This window comes from Macaca mulatta, chromosome 12 (genome assembly GCF_049350105.2).
Source record: "Macaca mulatta isolate MMU2019108-1 chromosome 12, T2T-MMU8v2.0, whole genome shotgun sequence".
NCBI lineage: Eukaryota > Metazoa > Chordata > Mammalia > Primates > Cercopithecidae > Macaca > Macaca mulatta.
The window spans coordinates 108423260-108440919 of record NC_133417.1 but is presented as its reverse complement, the minus strand read 5'-3'; the positions used below and the strand labels follow the sequence as shown (position 1 = coordinate 108440919).

General features: G+C 39.6%; 1 protein-coding gene across 3 annotated transcripts in view; it reads right to left on the bottom strand.

Annotated features, from left to right (window-relative positions):
- The window catches only part of NBEAL1 (neurobeachin like 1), a 207187-nt gene that overhangs the window by 2725 nt on the left and 186802 nt on the right, over positions 1-17660 (bottom strand). For all 3 annotated transcript variants that reach the window (XM_028830998.2, XM_015110738.3, XM_028830996.2), the window contains 6 exons: positions 15616-15788; positions 14544-14638; positions 9310-9426; positions 8745-8906; positions 6260-6408; positions 3726-3861 (listed from right to left, as the gene is read on the bottom strand). In XM_028830998.2, coding sequence (XP_028686831.2) covers positions 3726-3861; positions 6260-6408; positions 8745-8906; positions 9310-9426; positions 14544-14638; positions 15616-15788 — 832 coding nt within the window. The remainder of the gene's footprint in view (positions 1-3725; positions 3862-6259; positions 6409-8744; positions 8907-9309; positions 9427-14543; positions 14639-15615; positions 15789-17660) is intronic.

Below are 17660 nucleotides of genomic sequence, written 5' to 3'. Positions count from 1 at the left end.
TAAAGGTTATTAACAATAGAGAAAGACGGCCAGGTGTGGTGGCTCATGCCTGTAATCCCAGCACTTTGGTAGGCAGAGGCAGGCAGATCACTTGAGGCCAGGAGTTTGAGACCAGCCTGGCCAAAATGGCAACCTCCCGTCTCTACTGAAAATATAAAAATTAGCCCAGTATGGTGCATGGTGGCACACGCCTGTAATCCCAGCCACTTCGGAGGCTGAGGCATGAGAATTGCTTGAACCTGAGAGGCAGAGGTTGCAGTGAGCCGAGATCATGCCACTGCCTTCTAGCCTGGGCATCACAGGGAGACTCTGTCTCTCTCTCATACATATACATACACACATAATAATAACAGTAATAATAATGTAAGACTTTTATGCTTATTTTGTCTTTGGTCTAATGTCAATGTGTACATTTCAAACAATTAATGGCCCAGTTATGTCAAAATTACCAGATTCCTTTATTTTATAAATTATCAAAAATATGTATTACTTCATCAAAATCAGCTTCTCAAAACTATTTTTTTAAATTTTTAATTAATTTTTTATTTGTTTGTAGAGATGAGATCTCACTATATTGCCCAGGCTGGTGAAGTCCTGGGCTCAAGCAATCCTCCCACCTCAGTCTCCCAAAGTGCTGGGTTTACAGGTGTGAGCCAACACACCTGGCTCGAAATTATTCTTAATTTTGCTAACAAGACATACAGGTTTGGAGATTTTCTTTTCTTGAATTTGCAGTACTGTTAATGCCAATCATAAGTATAAGAAGAAAGTAAAATAAAGTTTTGATGAAATTTTAAAATATTTTAAGACTTTCAAAAAATAATATTTAACAAGAGAATGATAAAAAGTAATGTAGAAAACAAGGAGAGCATAAGCCATTTGAAGGCAGGAATTGCATTTCATTCACCATTAAATTTGCATCACCTACCATCCTTCCCAGTGTGTAATAAATATTAACCAAATATTAATTAAATCAATGAATAAATAAATGTCCTTTAAAAGTGTTTATACATCCAGGTGGGGCAAAAAACCCCTACGGTTTGTTGTAATTACTTTCTCAAGTGCAATCTACTTTTTAATGGTGATTCCACTTTTTTTTAGAGACAGGGTTTCACTCTGTTGCCCACACTGGAGTGCAGTGGTGCAATCTTGGCTCACTGCAACCTCTGCCTCCTGGGCTCAGGCAGTCCTCCCACCTTAGCCTCCTGAGCAGCTGAGACTACAGGAGCATACCATCATGCTCAGCTAATTTTTGTATTTTTAGTAGAGATAGGGTTTCAACATGTTGCCCAGGCTGGTCTCAAACTCCTGGCCTCAAGTGCTCCACCCACCTCAGCCTCCCAAAGTGCTGAGATTACAGGCGTGAGTCACCATGCCCGGCCTGCCACCTTTTTTAATGGTCACTTTTCTTTTTTTTTTGAGATGGAGTCTCACTCTGTTGCCAGGCTGGAGGTGCAGTGGCACAATCTCGGTTCACTGCAACCTGCACCTCCTGGGTTCAAGCAATTCTCCTGCCTCAGCCTCCCGAGTAGCTGGGACTACAGGCGTGCACCACCACACCCAGCTAATTTGTTGTTGTTGCTGTTGTTTTTTGAGACGGAGTCTTGCTCTGTCACCAGACTGCAACCTCTGCCTTCCTGGTTCAAGCAATTCTCCTGCCTCAGCCTCTGCCTCCGGAGTAGCTGGGACTACAGGCACGCACCACCACGCCCAGCTAATTTTTTTTTTTGTATTTTTAGTAGAGACAGGGTTTCACCATGTTGGCAAGGATGGTCTTGATCTCTTGACCTCGTGATTTGCCCACCTCAGCCTCCCAAAGTGCTGGGACTATGGGAGTGAGCCACTGCGCCTGGCCCACACCCAGCTAATTTTTGTATTTTTAGTAGAGATGAGGTTTCACCATGTTGGCTGAGATGGTCTGGATGTCTTGACCTCATGATCCCCCCACCTTGGCCTTCCAAAGTGCTGGGATTACAGGTGTGAGCCACTGCGCCCGGCCTAATGGTTGCTTTTCTAGGATATATTTATTGGAGTGATAAAAGAGAAGCTTTATACAAAGTACTAGTGGCTTTGGCATGCTTGCTTTGCAGTTACATTTACAGATGTATTTTCTGAAGCACTACTACCTTACCTGATTTTTACATATGATTTTCACTCTAATAGAATAATATATAAAACTGGTACACAGGGCCGGGCGCGGTGGCTCAAGCCTGTAATCCCAGCACTTTGGGAGGCCGAGACGGGTGGATCACGAGGTCAGGAGATCGAGACCATCATGGCTAACACGGTGAAACCCCGTCTCTACTAAAAAAAAAAAAAATACAAAAAACTAGCCGGGCGAGGTGGCGGGTGCCTGTAGTCCCAGCTACTCGGGAGGCTGAGGCAGGAGAATGGCGTGAACCCGGGAGGCAGAGCTTGCAGTGAGCCGAGATCTGGCCACTGCACTCGACAGAGCAAGACTCCGTCTCAAAAAAAAAAAAAAAAAAAAAAACTAGTACACAGTTAAAAATATGTATTAATCAAGATTTTGATATTTTAGATAAAAATAGATCTTGAAATAGAAATATCTTTTCATAACTAAATATGGATCTAGTTCATATTCTACACTGTAGTACAAAGTCTTGCTCTGTCACCCAGGCTGGAGTGCAGTGGCATGATACCAGCTCACTGCAACCTCCAATTCCCAGATTCAAGTGATTCTCTTGCCTCAGCCTCCTGAGTAGCTGGGATTACTGGCGTATGCCACCACACCTGTCTAATTTTTATATTTTTAATAGAGACAGGGTTTCACCACATTGGCCAGGGTGGTCTCGAACTCCTGACCTCAAAAGATCCGCTTGCCTCGGCCCCCCAAAGTACAGGGATTACAGGCGTGAGCCACCGTGCCCAGCCACAATAATATTAATTTAATGACACTTTTTTTGTTAAAATAATACGCTGAAAAAAAAGCATAAGGACTAAAGAAATTTCAAATATTTATAAAACAGTTTTTTACGATCTTTAACAGGTTATTATAGCCACTGACTGTGTGACAGTAATTTCTTCCCCTGAAATAACCCCGACAGATCCCATATTGTTAGATTTCTCAGAAAATACCAACAGTGACTTAAAAAAAAATTATAATGCTTAATTTAACTATGTAATAACATGAATTATTTGGAAGAATCAGTAAGTTACTAGAGTATAACTACAGTTTTCCTAAGAGCGAGAGTTAGATTTATGATACATGAATATTCAATAATTGATAAATCATTAGCAAGTAAATTTAACTATAGGAAACTCACTGAGAATAAGCACACTATATGGGGATATCTGTAGTTACAAATAAAAAATGATGCTTTTACAAAATAACTGACATATAGTTATGATGAATATTTGTTAAAATTAAAGTAGTTTTATTGTTTGAGCCTATATTTCATTCTTTTGTAAAGGCTCTTATGTATTGAAAATCTAAGTCGTGGTCTTGAATCTAGATTTGGAAGAAATGAATTTTCTTATTCCTATAGAGTGGTAGATAGAATTGCCAAAGATGGGCTTTCAATAATAATATAAACATCACTTTTGAATAATAACTTTATCCTCTTTTTATTTACTGCCTTTTGAAAAATCAAATTTGGTTTTAATTTGTTTATCCCTAATGGTAACTTCTCAATCAGCTGGAATGAAGGAGAACCAAAGTAATCCCCAACAGCATGAGAAATGAAATTATTGATGCTAGGTTTTACCTCAGCAGGCTTGCCAACACCCACTACAATCAATTTGCCGTCTTCTAAACCTACAAGAATATGGCTGCATTCTTTGGTTACACAAACACAATGGATAGGCAGTCGCATAGCTAATGGGTTGATGCTGAGATTCAAACTAGAAGAGAAATAAAAAATACAGACATAATTACATGGATTTATAATGAATTCACAGAATTTTATATCTGGAAAATAAATTAATGCTCATCTAGTTCTGGATTCTAATTTTACAATGTGGGAACTTGTGTCCAGAAAGTCTAAGTGACTCACACAAGGGCCTGTATTTATAGCATTACTTAAAAACACTTGATAAACAGATCTTTTCTCTATTTTTGACATCTATTTTTCTTCTAAACATATATAATCAAACAAAATATCAATAAAGCAAACATGAACCTAAAATATAAACATTTTCTTGACTTTCTAGAGAATCTTACTCTTTTTTCAATTTTCCAACCCATTCTATTATTACTTCAGTTTTTACATCTTATTATTACATTCGTCATTTATCTAAGGTAGGCTTTACGTTCCCTTTAGAGAGATTAGAGGGAAGGTGAGAGACAAAGTAAGGAACACAACAGTTAGATAGGATTTTATATGGATACTAACTAGATTCTTATCCTTAGTGTTATTCCTAAAACAGATAGAAATAAAGTTCCTGTACCAGTCACTGTTCTCTGAGCCTCAGACTCTCAGTGGGCATTTGTTCTAGTCTTGCTCTGATCTTATCCCTGAAATGCAGCACAGTACACACCAAGTTCATTGCTGTTCCTATGTCTTTGTGCTTTATTTCCTCACATATTGACTACCTCCATCTCCAAAAGAAGGCCTTCCCTGTCTTTTCATGTCCATTTAATTCCTACTAATCCTTCATCAAGACTCCTCTGACTACTCAGATCCATGCTAATCCTTAATGTCTTTAAAACTTCTTGTACCTGTAACTGGGACCATATAATTTAGCTCTTAAACTGTTCATAACAGTACACAAATATTGATATTTCCCCAACTAGTCTTTTTTTTTTGAGACGGAGTCTTGCTGTGTCACCCAGGCTGGAGTGCAGTGGTGCGATCTCGGTCACTGCAACCTCCGCCTCCTGAGTTCAAGTGATTCTCCTGCCTCAGGCTCCTGAGTATCTGGGACTACAGGTGCCTGCCACTACATCCTGCTAATTTTTGTACTTTTAGTAGAGATGGGGTTTCACTATGTTGGCCAGGCTGGTCTTGAACTCCTGACCTCAAATGATCCACCCAACTCAGCCTCCCAAAGTGCTGCGATTATAAGCGTGAGCCACCACATCCAGCCTCCAATTGGTCTTAAACCCCTTAAAAACCATTATTATGAGTAAGCGTCACAGCACCTAGGCACTCTCATGCTTATTGCCCTGTTGATTCATAAGTGAGAGGTAGATAAGAAGCCCAGAAATCTTGGGCCAGGTGCAGTGGCCCATGCCTGTAATCCCAGCACTTTGGGAAGGCTGAGGTGGTTGGATCACTTGAGGTCAGGAGTTTGAGACCAGCCTGGCCAACATGGTGGAACCCTGTCTCTACTAAAAATACAAAAATCAGCTGGGCATGGTGGTATGCACCTATATTCCCAGCTAACGTGGAGGCTGAGGCAGGAGAATCACTTGAACCTGAAGCAGAGGTTGCAGTGAGCCAATATCATGCCACTGCACTCCAGCCTAGGTAACAGAGCAAGACTCAGTCTCAAAAAACAAAACAAAACAAAACAAAACAAAAACACATATCCACTACTCCAATATCTCTCTCCTTCACTAGATCGAATGACAATAGATCCCCCTACCAATTTTATACACACACATGCATAAATATGTTAAATATACTCTAGTTTAGTTTACTACAATTAAAAAACTTTATAAAAATTCAAACCATCATTTGGACAAATTTCCAAATCCATAATTCAGACTTGGTACTATGAACATTTTTTTCTAGCTCTACATATTTAAAACATTTCTTTTGAGACAGGGTCTTGCTCTGTTGTCCAGGCTGGAGTGCAGTGCTATGATCACAGCTTACTGCAGCTGTGACCTGGGCTCAAGCAATCCTCCCACCTCAGCCTCCCAAGTAGCTGGGAACACAGGCACATGCCACCATGTTCAGCTAATTTTTAAAGCTTTTATTTTTAGTAGAGATGAGGTCTTGCTATGTGCCCAGGTTGGTCTTAAACTCCTGGGCTCAAGCATTCCTCCCTCTTTGACCTCCCAAAGTGCTGGGATTACAGGCAGGAGCCACTGTGCCCAGCCTAAAAAATTTTTTAATTGTGGTAAAATATATATAATGTAAAATTTTCTATATAATAAAAAATGTATATATATACTTCATTTATGAGTCCAGGAATACTTTAGCTTCTCCAATTTTTTACACTTGCTAAAAGACAAATTTTTGTAATAAATGATAAACCAAAAGATTAAAAATCTTAGATCCTGATTTTCACTCTAGACTAGAAGTACTGCCACCTTTTCTTAAGTGATACTTCATTGGTTTTTATTACTTACCTGTGGAGATCTCTTATAGACAGGAATCCTTGTAAGCTGCCTGTGACAATGTGTTCTCCAATTATACATATATCTGATACTTGTTCCTTCAGGATTTGAGACCCTAGATACTTGCCATTTATAGAAAACAGATGTAATGCATTCTTATCCTGCAAAGAATTAAGGAAAAGTTAACAATTTCAAATAAAAACTGAGTTTTTATATTACCAGTTAAAACTCTGACTATAACAGAATAATTATTTGGTTTAAAATTCTGGGATAAAAATATGGCTATATTTAAAGACCAAGTGTGTAGACAATATTATTAAAGTGATTTCAAATCAGATTGCCAAGTAAATATTAAACGAGAAATCTCACTCTCTCCAAAGAATTAAAATCTCATTCAGCCCTCCCCAACACCCTACATTCTTTTTTTTTTTTTTTTTTTTTTTTTTTTTTGAGACGGAGTCTCGCTGTGTCTCCCAGGCTGGAGTGCAGTGGCGTGATCTCGGCTCACTGCAAGCTCCGCCTCCCGGGTTCACGCCATTCTCCCGCCTCAGCCTCCCAACTAGCTGAGACTACAGGCGCCCGCCACCACGCCCAGCTAGTTTTTTGTATTTTTAGTAGAGACGGGGTTTCACCATGTTAGCCAGGATGGTCTCGATCTCCTGACCTCGTGATCCACCCGCCTCGGCCTCCCAAAGTGCTGGGATTACAGGCTTGAGCCACCGCGCCCGGCCCACACTACATTCTTAAAACAAAAGAAAAGAATTCCTTTTCTTTTGAGATGGAGTCTCGCTCTGTCGACCAGGCTAGAGTGCAGTGGCGCAATCTTGGCTCACTGCAAGCTCTGCCTCCCAGGTTCACACCATTCTCCTAACTCAGCCTCCTGAGTAGCTGGGACTACAGGTGCCCACCACCATGCCCGACTCATTTTGTTTTTTGTATTTTTAGTAGAGATGGGGTTTCACTGTTTAGCCAGGATGGTCTCGATCTCCTGACCTCGCGATCTGCCCGCCTCGGCCTCCCAAAGTGCTGGGATTACACGTATGAGCCACCATGCTTGGCCTTTTTTTTTTTTTTTTTTTTTTTTTTTTGAGGTGGAGTCTCGCTCTGTTGCCCAGGCTGGAGTGCACTGGTATAAACTCAGCTCACTGCAACATCAGCCTCCCGGGTTCAAGCAATTCTCCTGTCTCAGCCTCCCTAGTTACTGGGACTACAGGCATGCGCCACCATGCCCAGCCAATTTTTGTATTTTTAGAAGAGATGGGGTTTCACCATGTTGGCCAGGCTGGTCTGGAACTCCTGACCTCAGATGATCCACCTGCCTCAGCCTCCCAAAGTGCTGGGATTATAGGTGTGAGCCACCACTCCCGGCCCCCAAAAATTCTTAATATTGAAAAAGCTTAGGCTGGGCATGATGGCTCATGTCTGTAATCCCAGTGCTTTGGGAGTCGAAAGCAGGAGGATCGCTTGAGCCCAGGGGTTTGAGACCAGCCTAGGCAACATAGGGAGACCTTGTCTCTACCAAAAATTAAAAAAAACTAGCCAGGTGTGGTAGCACATGCCAGTAGTCCCAGCTACTGAGGGGGCTGAGGCGGAAGGATCAGTTAAGCCCAGGATTTTGAGGCCAAAGTGAGCTATAATTGTATCACTGATTGTGCCACTGCACTCCAGCCTGGGCAACAGAGCGAGACTCTTGTCTCAAAAAAAAAAAAAAAAAAAAAAAAAAAAAGGCCGGGCGCGGTGGCTCATGCCTGTTATCCCAGCACTTTGGGAGGCCGAGGTGGGCGAATCACAAGGTCAGGAGATCGAGACCATCCAGGCTAACAACGGTGAAACCCCGTCTCTACTATAAATACAAAAAATTAGCCGGGTGTGGTGGCGGGCCCCTGTACTGTAGTCCCAGCTACTCGGCAGGCTGAGGCAGGAGAGTGGCATGAACCCAGGAGGCGGAGCTTGCAGTGAGCCAAGATAGCGCCACTGCACTCCTGCCTGGGTGACAGAGCAAGACTCCGTCTCAAAAAAATATATATATATATACACATATATATATACACACACACACACATACACACACACACATACACACATACACACACACATACACACATACATTAATTAAATAAATAGTGATGTCACTGAAAGGAAACAAATACAAAATTGAGGGCTTGTTTATTTATATCCTGCCTTATGCAAAAGGAATTTCAGTTGGCTATCATTTCCAATTTCCACTTAATCTTAAAAAATCCTACATAATCAGAAATTATTCTGAAATAATATATTATACAAGTCAATAAAAATCCCAACAATAAAATACTAATGTGAGGCTACGATTGTGGTAGAAGTCCATCTAATGTTAAGAAACAAACAACTGAATGATGAAAGAAAAACATCCTCTTTAAAATATGGTATTTTTTCCTTCTTCAATAAACCTCCTCTATAATGTGGGGAGGGAAAGATACACTATTGGGAGTCTACCTCTATTGCATGAAAGGTCATATACCTTGAGGGTGGTCTTTTCTTCAATGCTGGAGTAGATAACAATATGTCCTTCCCAAGATATAGCCAAATTAGGAATGGTCAGGAACAGAGAACTCTCACAAGGTGGTCGTAAAGTCCTCATGTACTGACCTTTCTGAATGGTATGTATAATCACCGTTCCATCCTACACACAGGATATATCAGAAAATGAAAAAGACAAAGAAAAACAACAGCAAAAAGGAATAAAAGTAGAGTGGGCCAGATAAAGAAATGTCGGAAAGGAACCAAGAACATGATTATTCCATCAAGGATATATGCACCTTAGGAAAAATTCCAACTTTGAAATTTCAAATAGTATTTTATTTCCTAGAATGCCCTCTTCCCTTAAATAATAAAATGAATAAAATCCCAAAATGGCATTCAGTTTTTTATTTTGCAAGGTCTATTCTACTTTTGCAAAGTCCTATACAAATATGGTATAACATTTCTATACTTTTATCAATTCCTCTGAAAAACATTTTAGTTATAAATGTTGGTAATAAATTTGTAGATAAATTAATTAGTATTTCTTAAAGGTGAAATATTACCCTTGATCCCGACACTGCCATGTCTAGCTCAGTGCTGATGCCGACACTCAATACCTCATCGGTGTGTCCATAAAGAATCTGAAAAGGTTTAGATGCTAAGCCCACAGGAACACCTCCCTAATAATAAAAGAGAAAAGCAAAGGTAAAGGTGGTTTCTTGTTTTCTGTTTTTCATAAGGTTTATTTAACCTTCTAATCACATTTAAATGAAGGTTCATTTAAACCTTCTAATCACAAACTAACATTGCAACTAGGTACATACCACTGAGTCTATTCATAATAGTACTCATTCTTACATTTCTACTTGGATTTCTGAATTATTCTCCATCTCAAAAACTTAACTAAGCTCAAAACCTTAACATAAATTGTTGCAGTGTTGACAGTCTTGGATTAATTTTTCCAAGTATGTTATTTCTCCTTTTAATCTACAGATTTATTCTTCCTTAACTTCAAATAAACTTTTTGTGTTATATCTCTGAATAACTTTATTTTTTTGAGACAGGGTCTCATTCTGTTGCCCAGGATGGAGTACAGTGGCATGAACATGGTTCATTGTAGCCTCGACCTCCTGGACTCAAGTGATCCTCCCACCTTAGCCTCCCTGAGTAGCTGGGACCACAGGAATGTACCACCATGCCTGGCTAATTTTAAATTTTTTTGTCGAGATGAGAGTCTTGCCATGTTGCCCAGGCTGGTCTTGAACTCCGGGACTCAAGCAATCCTTCCGCCTCAGCCTCCCAAGGTGCTGGGATTACAGGCATGAGCCACCACGCCTGGCTGAATAATGTTTCCATTTATTGGGATCGCTGCTTCAGGGACATCAATTTTCTTCATGCTGACTGTCTTTGATTTTTATAGCTATCATTCTTTCTCTAACTGCTTTAAAGTTACTTTTTTATTGGCATTCACTTTGATTACATCTTTTTTTCCATGCTACTAATTTCATTTGCAGCCACATCAAATCTCTTTCTTGCAGTTTCTGCTTTAGGTTTGTTTGCGTTTGTAATGGTATTTTTTTATAGGTCTTGGCTGCAGCCCTTTGAAAAAACATTTGTGGGTACACAGTAGGTATATATATTTACGGGGCATATAATGGTATTGGTTTTAATCTCAGCTTGATTCTTCTGCAACCTTCGTTTTCATCTTATAATGCTATTTTATCATTTCATCTTTGATCTTCCATTTTATTGAACTGCCATTCTTATGTTTTCCTAGTAACACAATTGTATTGCAAAAATTGCTCTCTGAGTCATCTTCCAGAAGAAAGACTCTTTCTTCATGTCTTTAGCATGCTTTGTCTTTAGCATACACATTTGTATGTTATTTGTTTTATTTGAATAGTTGCTATTTGTATTTGTGATTATCCTAGACAACTCTGCCCAGACCTTCTACCTGTTCCATGCGGTGTACATTAATTCCCCTTGACACTCTGCTACCTGTGACACATTTGTCTTCCTTCCCCTGTGAGTATCAGTCTGAGTGCTTAGTGCACTATATTTAACTTTCAAAACTCAGGTAATTCCTTATGGAAGTAATTCCAGTTCTAGAGAAAGAGGAGCCCTTCCTAAATTTATTTGGTAAAGACTGCATATCCCCATACTAAACATGATAAAGACAGAACAAAAATATCTATTTTACTTAAGATTAGAGAAATCATTAAAGTACTAGCTAATAAGATACATCAGTAAAGTGTAATAACAATATACCATAAATTATGTGGGTTTATTATAAAAATTCAAGGATGGTTCAAACCTAGGAAATTTCTCAACATACATAATACATTACATCAAGAAAAGGTAAAAGAAAAACTATAAATAAGATAAATGGGGAAAAACAGCTGTAAAGAACATTATTGGAAATATAAAATTAGAACATGGACTGTGGATTAGCTAATGGTATTGATTGTGGTAACTTTGCTGGGTTTATGTACAAGATTGTCTTTGTTACTAGAAAATACACACTGACCTATTTAGGGGTATAGGCATATGATGTCTCCAACTTTTAAATGGTTAAAAAAAATAAGATGTTGTAAGAGGGAGATACTAAAAGAGACTGCTAAGACACATGATACAAAATATACTACTTTTGCAAATTTTTTACAAGTTTGAAATTTCATTAAAACTATAAAGTTACCAAAAGAAAAAAATAATGGCAGTGTTTTCACTTAAATGTGAAAAACACAACTAGTGAAACCTAACAGCAAACACTATACTAAATGGTAACACTGGGAAGGCATTTTCATCAAAATTAGATAAAGGCGGGGATGCTCACTATAATCTTGCTTACCTTATTGTATTAGCTAATGATGTAATATGGTAAGAAAATGAAATAATTACTATATTAGAAAAGATAAAGCAAATCACTTTTATTTTCAGATCACATGATTGTATTATCTCCCTTATCTTATTTTCAGGAAATCCAAGAAATACTAACAACCATGAGAGTTGATAAGAGGATTTGGCAAAGTAACTTATAGTCAAATCACTATATAGCTTTTCTTCTTTTTTTTTTTTTTTTGAGACGGAGTCTCGCTGTGTCGCCCAGGCTGGAGTGCAGTGGCCGGATCTCAGCTCACTGCAAGCTCTGCCTCCCAGGTTTTTACGCCATTCTCCTGCCTCAGCCTCCCGAGTAGCCGGGACTACAGGCACCCGCCACCTCGCCCGGCTAGTTTTTTTTTTGTATTTTTTAGTAGAGACGGGGTTTCACCGTGTTAGCCAGGATGGTCTTGAACTCCTGACCTCGTGATCCGCCCGTCTGGGCCTCCCAAAGTGCTGGGATTACAGGCTTGAGCCACTGCGCCCGGCCTAGCTTTTCTTTATATTAACAATAATCAGAAACAAAAATGATTTTAAAATCCCACTAAAAATAGTAATAGAAAACATGATAATTTGTTTTTATTTTTTGTTTTTTTTTTTTTGAGACGGAGTCTCGCTCTGTCGCCCAGGCTGGAGTGCAGTGGCCGGATCTCAGCTCACTGCAAGCTCCGCCTCCCGGGTTCACGCCATTCTCCTGCCTCAGCCTCCCGAGTAGCTGGGACTACAGGCGCCCACCACCTCGCCCGGCTATTTTTTTGTATTTTTTTAGTAGAGACGGGGTTTCACCGTGTTAGCCAGGATGGTCTCGATCTCCTGACCTCGTGATCCACCCGTCTCGGCCTCCCAAAGTGCTGGGATTACAGGCTTGACCCACCGCGCCCGGCCGATAATTTGAAGTAAGTATCACAAGGTATAGGATCTAAATGAAAAAGAAAGAAATTTTATCAAAGGACATAAAAAGGACCTGAAACAAACATGGAAAGACACTTCCTATTTCTGTAAATAAATAACTATAAAAATATACCAAATTATCGGGAGGTGGAGGTGGGCAGATCGCTTGAGCCAAGGAGTTCGAGACCATCCTGGGTAACATGGCAGAGACAATCATTTTGTCTCACTAAAAATACAAAAACTAGCCAGGCGTGGTGGTGCATGCCTGGAGTCCCAGCTACTTGGGAGGCTGAGAAGTGAGGATTGCTTGAGCCTGGGAGGTCAAGCCTGCAATGAGCCATGATTGTGCCACTGCACTCCAGCATGGATGACAGAGTGAGACCCTACCTCAAAAACAAACAAAAACCAAAACAAAATCCCAAACCAAATTAACACATAAATTGAATACAATTTCAGTAAGGCTAAAATGGAGTTTTTTTTTTTTTTTTTAAAAGAGGGTATGGGGCCAGGCGCAGTGGCTCATGCCTATAATCCCAGTGCTTTGGGAGGCCGAGGCAGGCGGATCATGAGGTCAAGAGTTCGAGACCGTCCTGGCCAACATAGTGAAACCTTGTCTCTACTAAAAATACAAAAATTAGTTGGGCGTGGTAGTGTGTGCTTGTAGTCCCAGCTACTGGGGAGACTGAGGCAGGAGAATCGCTTGAACCCAGGAGGTGGAGGCTGCAGTGAGCCAAGGTCGCGCCACTGCAGTCTAGCAGGACGCGCGACACAGCAAGACTCTGTCTCAAAAAAACAAACAAAACGAAACAAAAAACAAAAGAGGATATGGTTAAAACGTAAGTTCATATGTAAGAATAAATACCTATATAAGACTAGCTGGGACCATTACACTTTAAGTGTAATGCTTTCTATTCAGAAGTAAACAAAGCCTTATCCAATGTAGATAAATAAGTTATCAATAATTTAAAGATTGTAATATAAGAAATAAAACAAAAAAAATTAGAAGAAAACAAATTTTTTTTTTGAGATAGGATCTTGCTCAGTCACCCAGGCTGGAGTGCAGTGGCAGGATCTCAGCTCACTGTAGCCTCTGCTTCCCTGGCTCAATCAACCAATAAATTAAAGATTGTAATATTTCTTTATTTCCCATCTCAGCCTCCCACGTATTATAGCTAGGACTACAGGCATGTCCCACCATGCTCAGCTAGGTTTTTTAAATGGAAGAAAATTTCTAGATACTTTTTATAAATTTGTAGTGGGAGAGAGCCTGTTAAGACAATGCAGAAAACATAGAAGCTGGCCAGTCGCAGTGGCTCACGCCTACAATCCCAGCACTTTGCGGGGCTGAGGCAGGCGGATCACTGAAGGTCGGGAGTTTGAGACCAGCCTGGCCAACATGGTGAAACCCCATTTCTGCTAAAAATACAAAAAAAAAAAAAAGAAAAAAGAAAAAAGAAAAAGTAAAAAAAGCCAGGTGTGGTGGCACGTGCCTGTAATCCCAGCTACATGGGAGGCTGAGGCAGGAGAATTGCTTGAACCTGGGAGGTGGAGGTTGCAGTGAGCTGAGATCATGCCATTGCACTTTGGCCTGTGTGACAGAGCGAGACTCCATCTCAAAAAAAGAAAAAAAACAAAACAGAAGCTATTTAACAAAAACGATACTTCCTGGACCCATATTATTATAAGAATGCAATCAGGTTGATGAAAACCATAAATCTATAATTTCTAGTAGTCCCACAAGAAAGAAAGTAAAATGTTACTATGCTAAAAGACAATAAAAATAATTACTGTTTTCCTGGGAGAGGTAAGAAGGAAGAATCTTTGGAAAGCAATAGGGAATAAGGTAATGAATCAGAGAGTAAACCTAGGAAAAAATGTGGTGACTTGGACAGGACAAAATGTGGGTAAAAAGAATACAAAGGAGCTCAGTCACTACCAGAAAACAATTCGATGTCCTAGTAGAACATTTTGCTAGTATTTTCAGGGTCAATCTCTGATCTAAATCAAGAACATTTAAATGTGTGACTACCTGTTGTGTTATTTGCCATATCATACATGTAGTATCTCTGGAACCAGAAATCAAATGTATTCCACAGTAATCTGTAGCTAAGCAAGTCACAATATCTGTAAGAAAAGGAATTAAATAAAATGAAATGCCTCGTTTTGCTAAAATAGAATTTTAAGAGCAATTTTTGTTAATGTTCAAAATATTCCTAAATCAGTCATGCCAACAGGGAGGAATGTAGGCATGGTACTGGAAAAGCATTGGGGAAGAGAGCCACAGGAAAGCAGCAGAATCAAAATCACCTTGGAGAGCTTTCTTTGAAATCACCCTCCTCTGAGCATGAGAAGTAGACATGCGGTGTGGGGAATGACTACCACAATCTTGGGAGGAGGTTAGATAGTTTGAGATAGATCCCCAGTTAATTTTCATATGCTTCTTTGCCTTCTCATCCCCATTCACCTTCTACTGCCATTGGGAACTGTAATCCTATAGAATATATGTCCTTAGAAAAACTGCACGTACTATACTATAAATTCACGATACAAATATACTTTTCCTAAACTGCAAACAGCTGAGGTAAGTGATATCTTAGGATTGACTGGTACAGAATTAGCAGCAGACTCCATTTTCCTTCCCCAACAGGTTTATTAGAAAAAAATCTACTCAATGTTTTATTCTTATATTGAAGATTGATACACTAAGAAGTAGCAGATTAAAACTACATTCAACAATTTTATCACTCTCATGTTTAACTGTTAACATAGTAAGAGGGCAGTTGATGTCTTATTTAATGACAGCAGATTTTGTTACCATTTTGTCTTAAAATTCTTACTTTTATCATTCATTTAAAAAAAAAAACTTAGCCTAACATTTCCAGATGCTATGAAGCTGTATTTAATTTATATGGTGCTTTATTATACCCAAAATACATGAGGCACTCCTATAGAAAGCATATATTTATAATCTTACACAATAAAAAAGTTCACTAGGCTTAAAAGGTAAAATTTAATGCTCTTTACGAGGAGCATGTACTACTTTTACAGTTAAGAAAAAAATAAAAATTTTGAGCGTTTTTGGAAAAAAAGCTAATGCTTACCCATATGCCGGATGATGTGTGAGATAATTTTGCCTTTTGTAAGTGACATCACTTGAATGCTATTATCCCAGTATCCAGCGCTGAAGAGCAACTTTGCATCATGTGATACTACAAATAGCTTAGAAGTGACCTCTAGCCCGGGAGCAAAAGGACCATTCATACTGCGCTGAGTTCTGCAAACACAATTAAGTATCAGACTGTTCCTTAAAAGATCACTTACACTGATACGAACTGTTCTTTTTAAACCTCTCTAAAAAAGAAATAAAAACTTAGTCCCAAATGTCCTATTTGAAATGTCTATTAATAAACGATAGACTTGCAGAAAATACGTTACCTCACTGTAATATTTTTCATAAAATAAGAATATACACAACAATCTCAAGTGCTAAGCAAAAAAAAGTTGAGATCAGTGAAAGTATGAAAAATGCTTAAATCTTGGATTTCAAAGACAATTTAATAAAATTGGCAATTTTGTAAATGGCAGCCTTAAAGTTTAAAGTCTAGTAAAAAACTAGACAGGATATGCCAGGACTAGGAATATCAGAAATAAACTTAAACCAGGGATGTCCTACACAAGGTGACGCATAGGAGATAAATCAGGCAGATAAGTGTGTATCTAACAACACTTAGGATGACTGTTCTCCATTTGAACCAAAGCAAGTATGCTGGTTTTGTCAGCTTCCAAGTGCAATACCTGTGAGCTTAGCCAATCTAGATTCTTCAGAAAGACAAGTGATTGCAACTCAGTGTGTATATAGAAAACGAAGGCTAATTCTCATACTCTAGCTATAAAACTTTATTGTTCGATATTAATTTGCTGAGAATATGCTTCTTGCAAAACATAACAGTACTATGTGGGATAAGAAAGAAAAAAAGACATTTTCCCTAATCTCATGAAGTTGTATTCTAGTTGAGGAAGACAAAGATACAATGATAATAATTACAACATTTTAAATAATTTTCAAATATATGGTGTAATTTGATCCTCAACACAGAGTGTGATTTTTTTTTTTTTTTTGAGACGGAGTCTCGATCTGTTGCCCAGGCTGGAGTGCAGTGGTATTGATCTCGGCTCACTGCAAGCTCTGCCTCCCAGGTTCACGCCATTCTCCTGCCTCAGCCTCCCGAGTAGCTGGGACTACAGGCGCCCGCCACCACACCCAGCTAATTTTTTGTATTTTTAGTAGAGATGGAGTTTCACTGTGTTAGCCAGGATGGTCTCAATCTCCTGACCTTGTGATCCGCCCGCCTTGGCCTCCCAAAGTGCTGGGATTACAGGTGTGAGCCACTGCACTGGGCCATGATTTTTGAATTTTATTTTAATTTTAATTTTTTTGAGACAGAGTCTTGCTCTGTTGTCCAGGCTGAAGTGCAGTGGCACAATCTCAGCTCACTGCAACCTCTGTCTCTTGGGTTCAAGCAATTCTCCTGCCTCAGTCTCTTGAGTAGCTTGGATTACAGGTGCCCACTACCATGCCTGGCTAATTTTTGTATTTTTATTTTTATTTATTTTTATTTTTTTGAGATGGAGTCTTGCTCTGTCGCCCAGGCTGGAGTGCAGTGGCGTGATCTCGGCTCACTGCAAGCTCCACCTCCTGGGTTCACACCATTCTCCTGCCTCAGCCTCCTGAGTAGCTGGGACTACAGGCACCTGCCAATTTTTTTGTATGTTCAGTACAGAAGGGGTTTCACCGTGTTAGCGAGGATGGTCTTGATCGCCTCACCTCGTGATCCACCCGCCTCAGTCTCCCAAAGTGCTGGGATTACAGGCATGAGCCACCATGTCCAGCCAATTTTTGTATTTTTAGTAGAGACAGGGTTTTGCCATGTTGGCCAGGCTAGTCTTGAACTCCTGACCTCAGGTGATCTGCCTGCCTCAGCCTCCCAAGTTCTGGGATTACAGGCGTGAGCCACTGTGCCCAGCCATGAATGTGATTTAACTAGAAAAAAATATAAGGAAACAAACAGGACAACTCAATGTAAGGGAAACACCACTTTAAGTTAGAACATAACTTTTGGAGATTAAGACACATAGGTCTTATTTT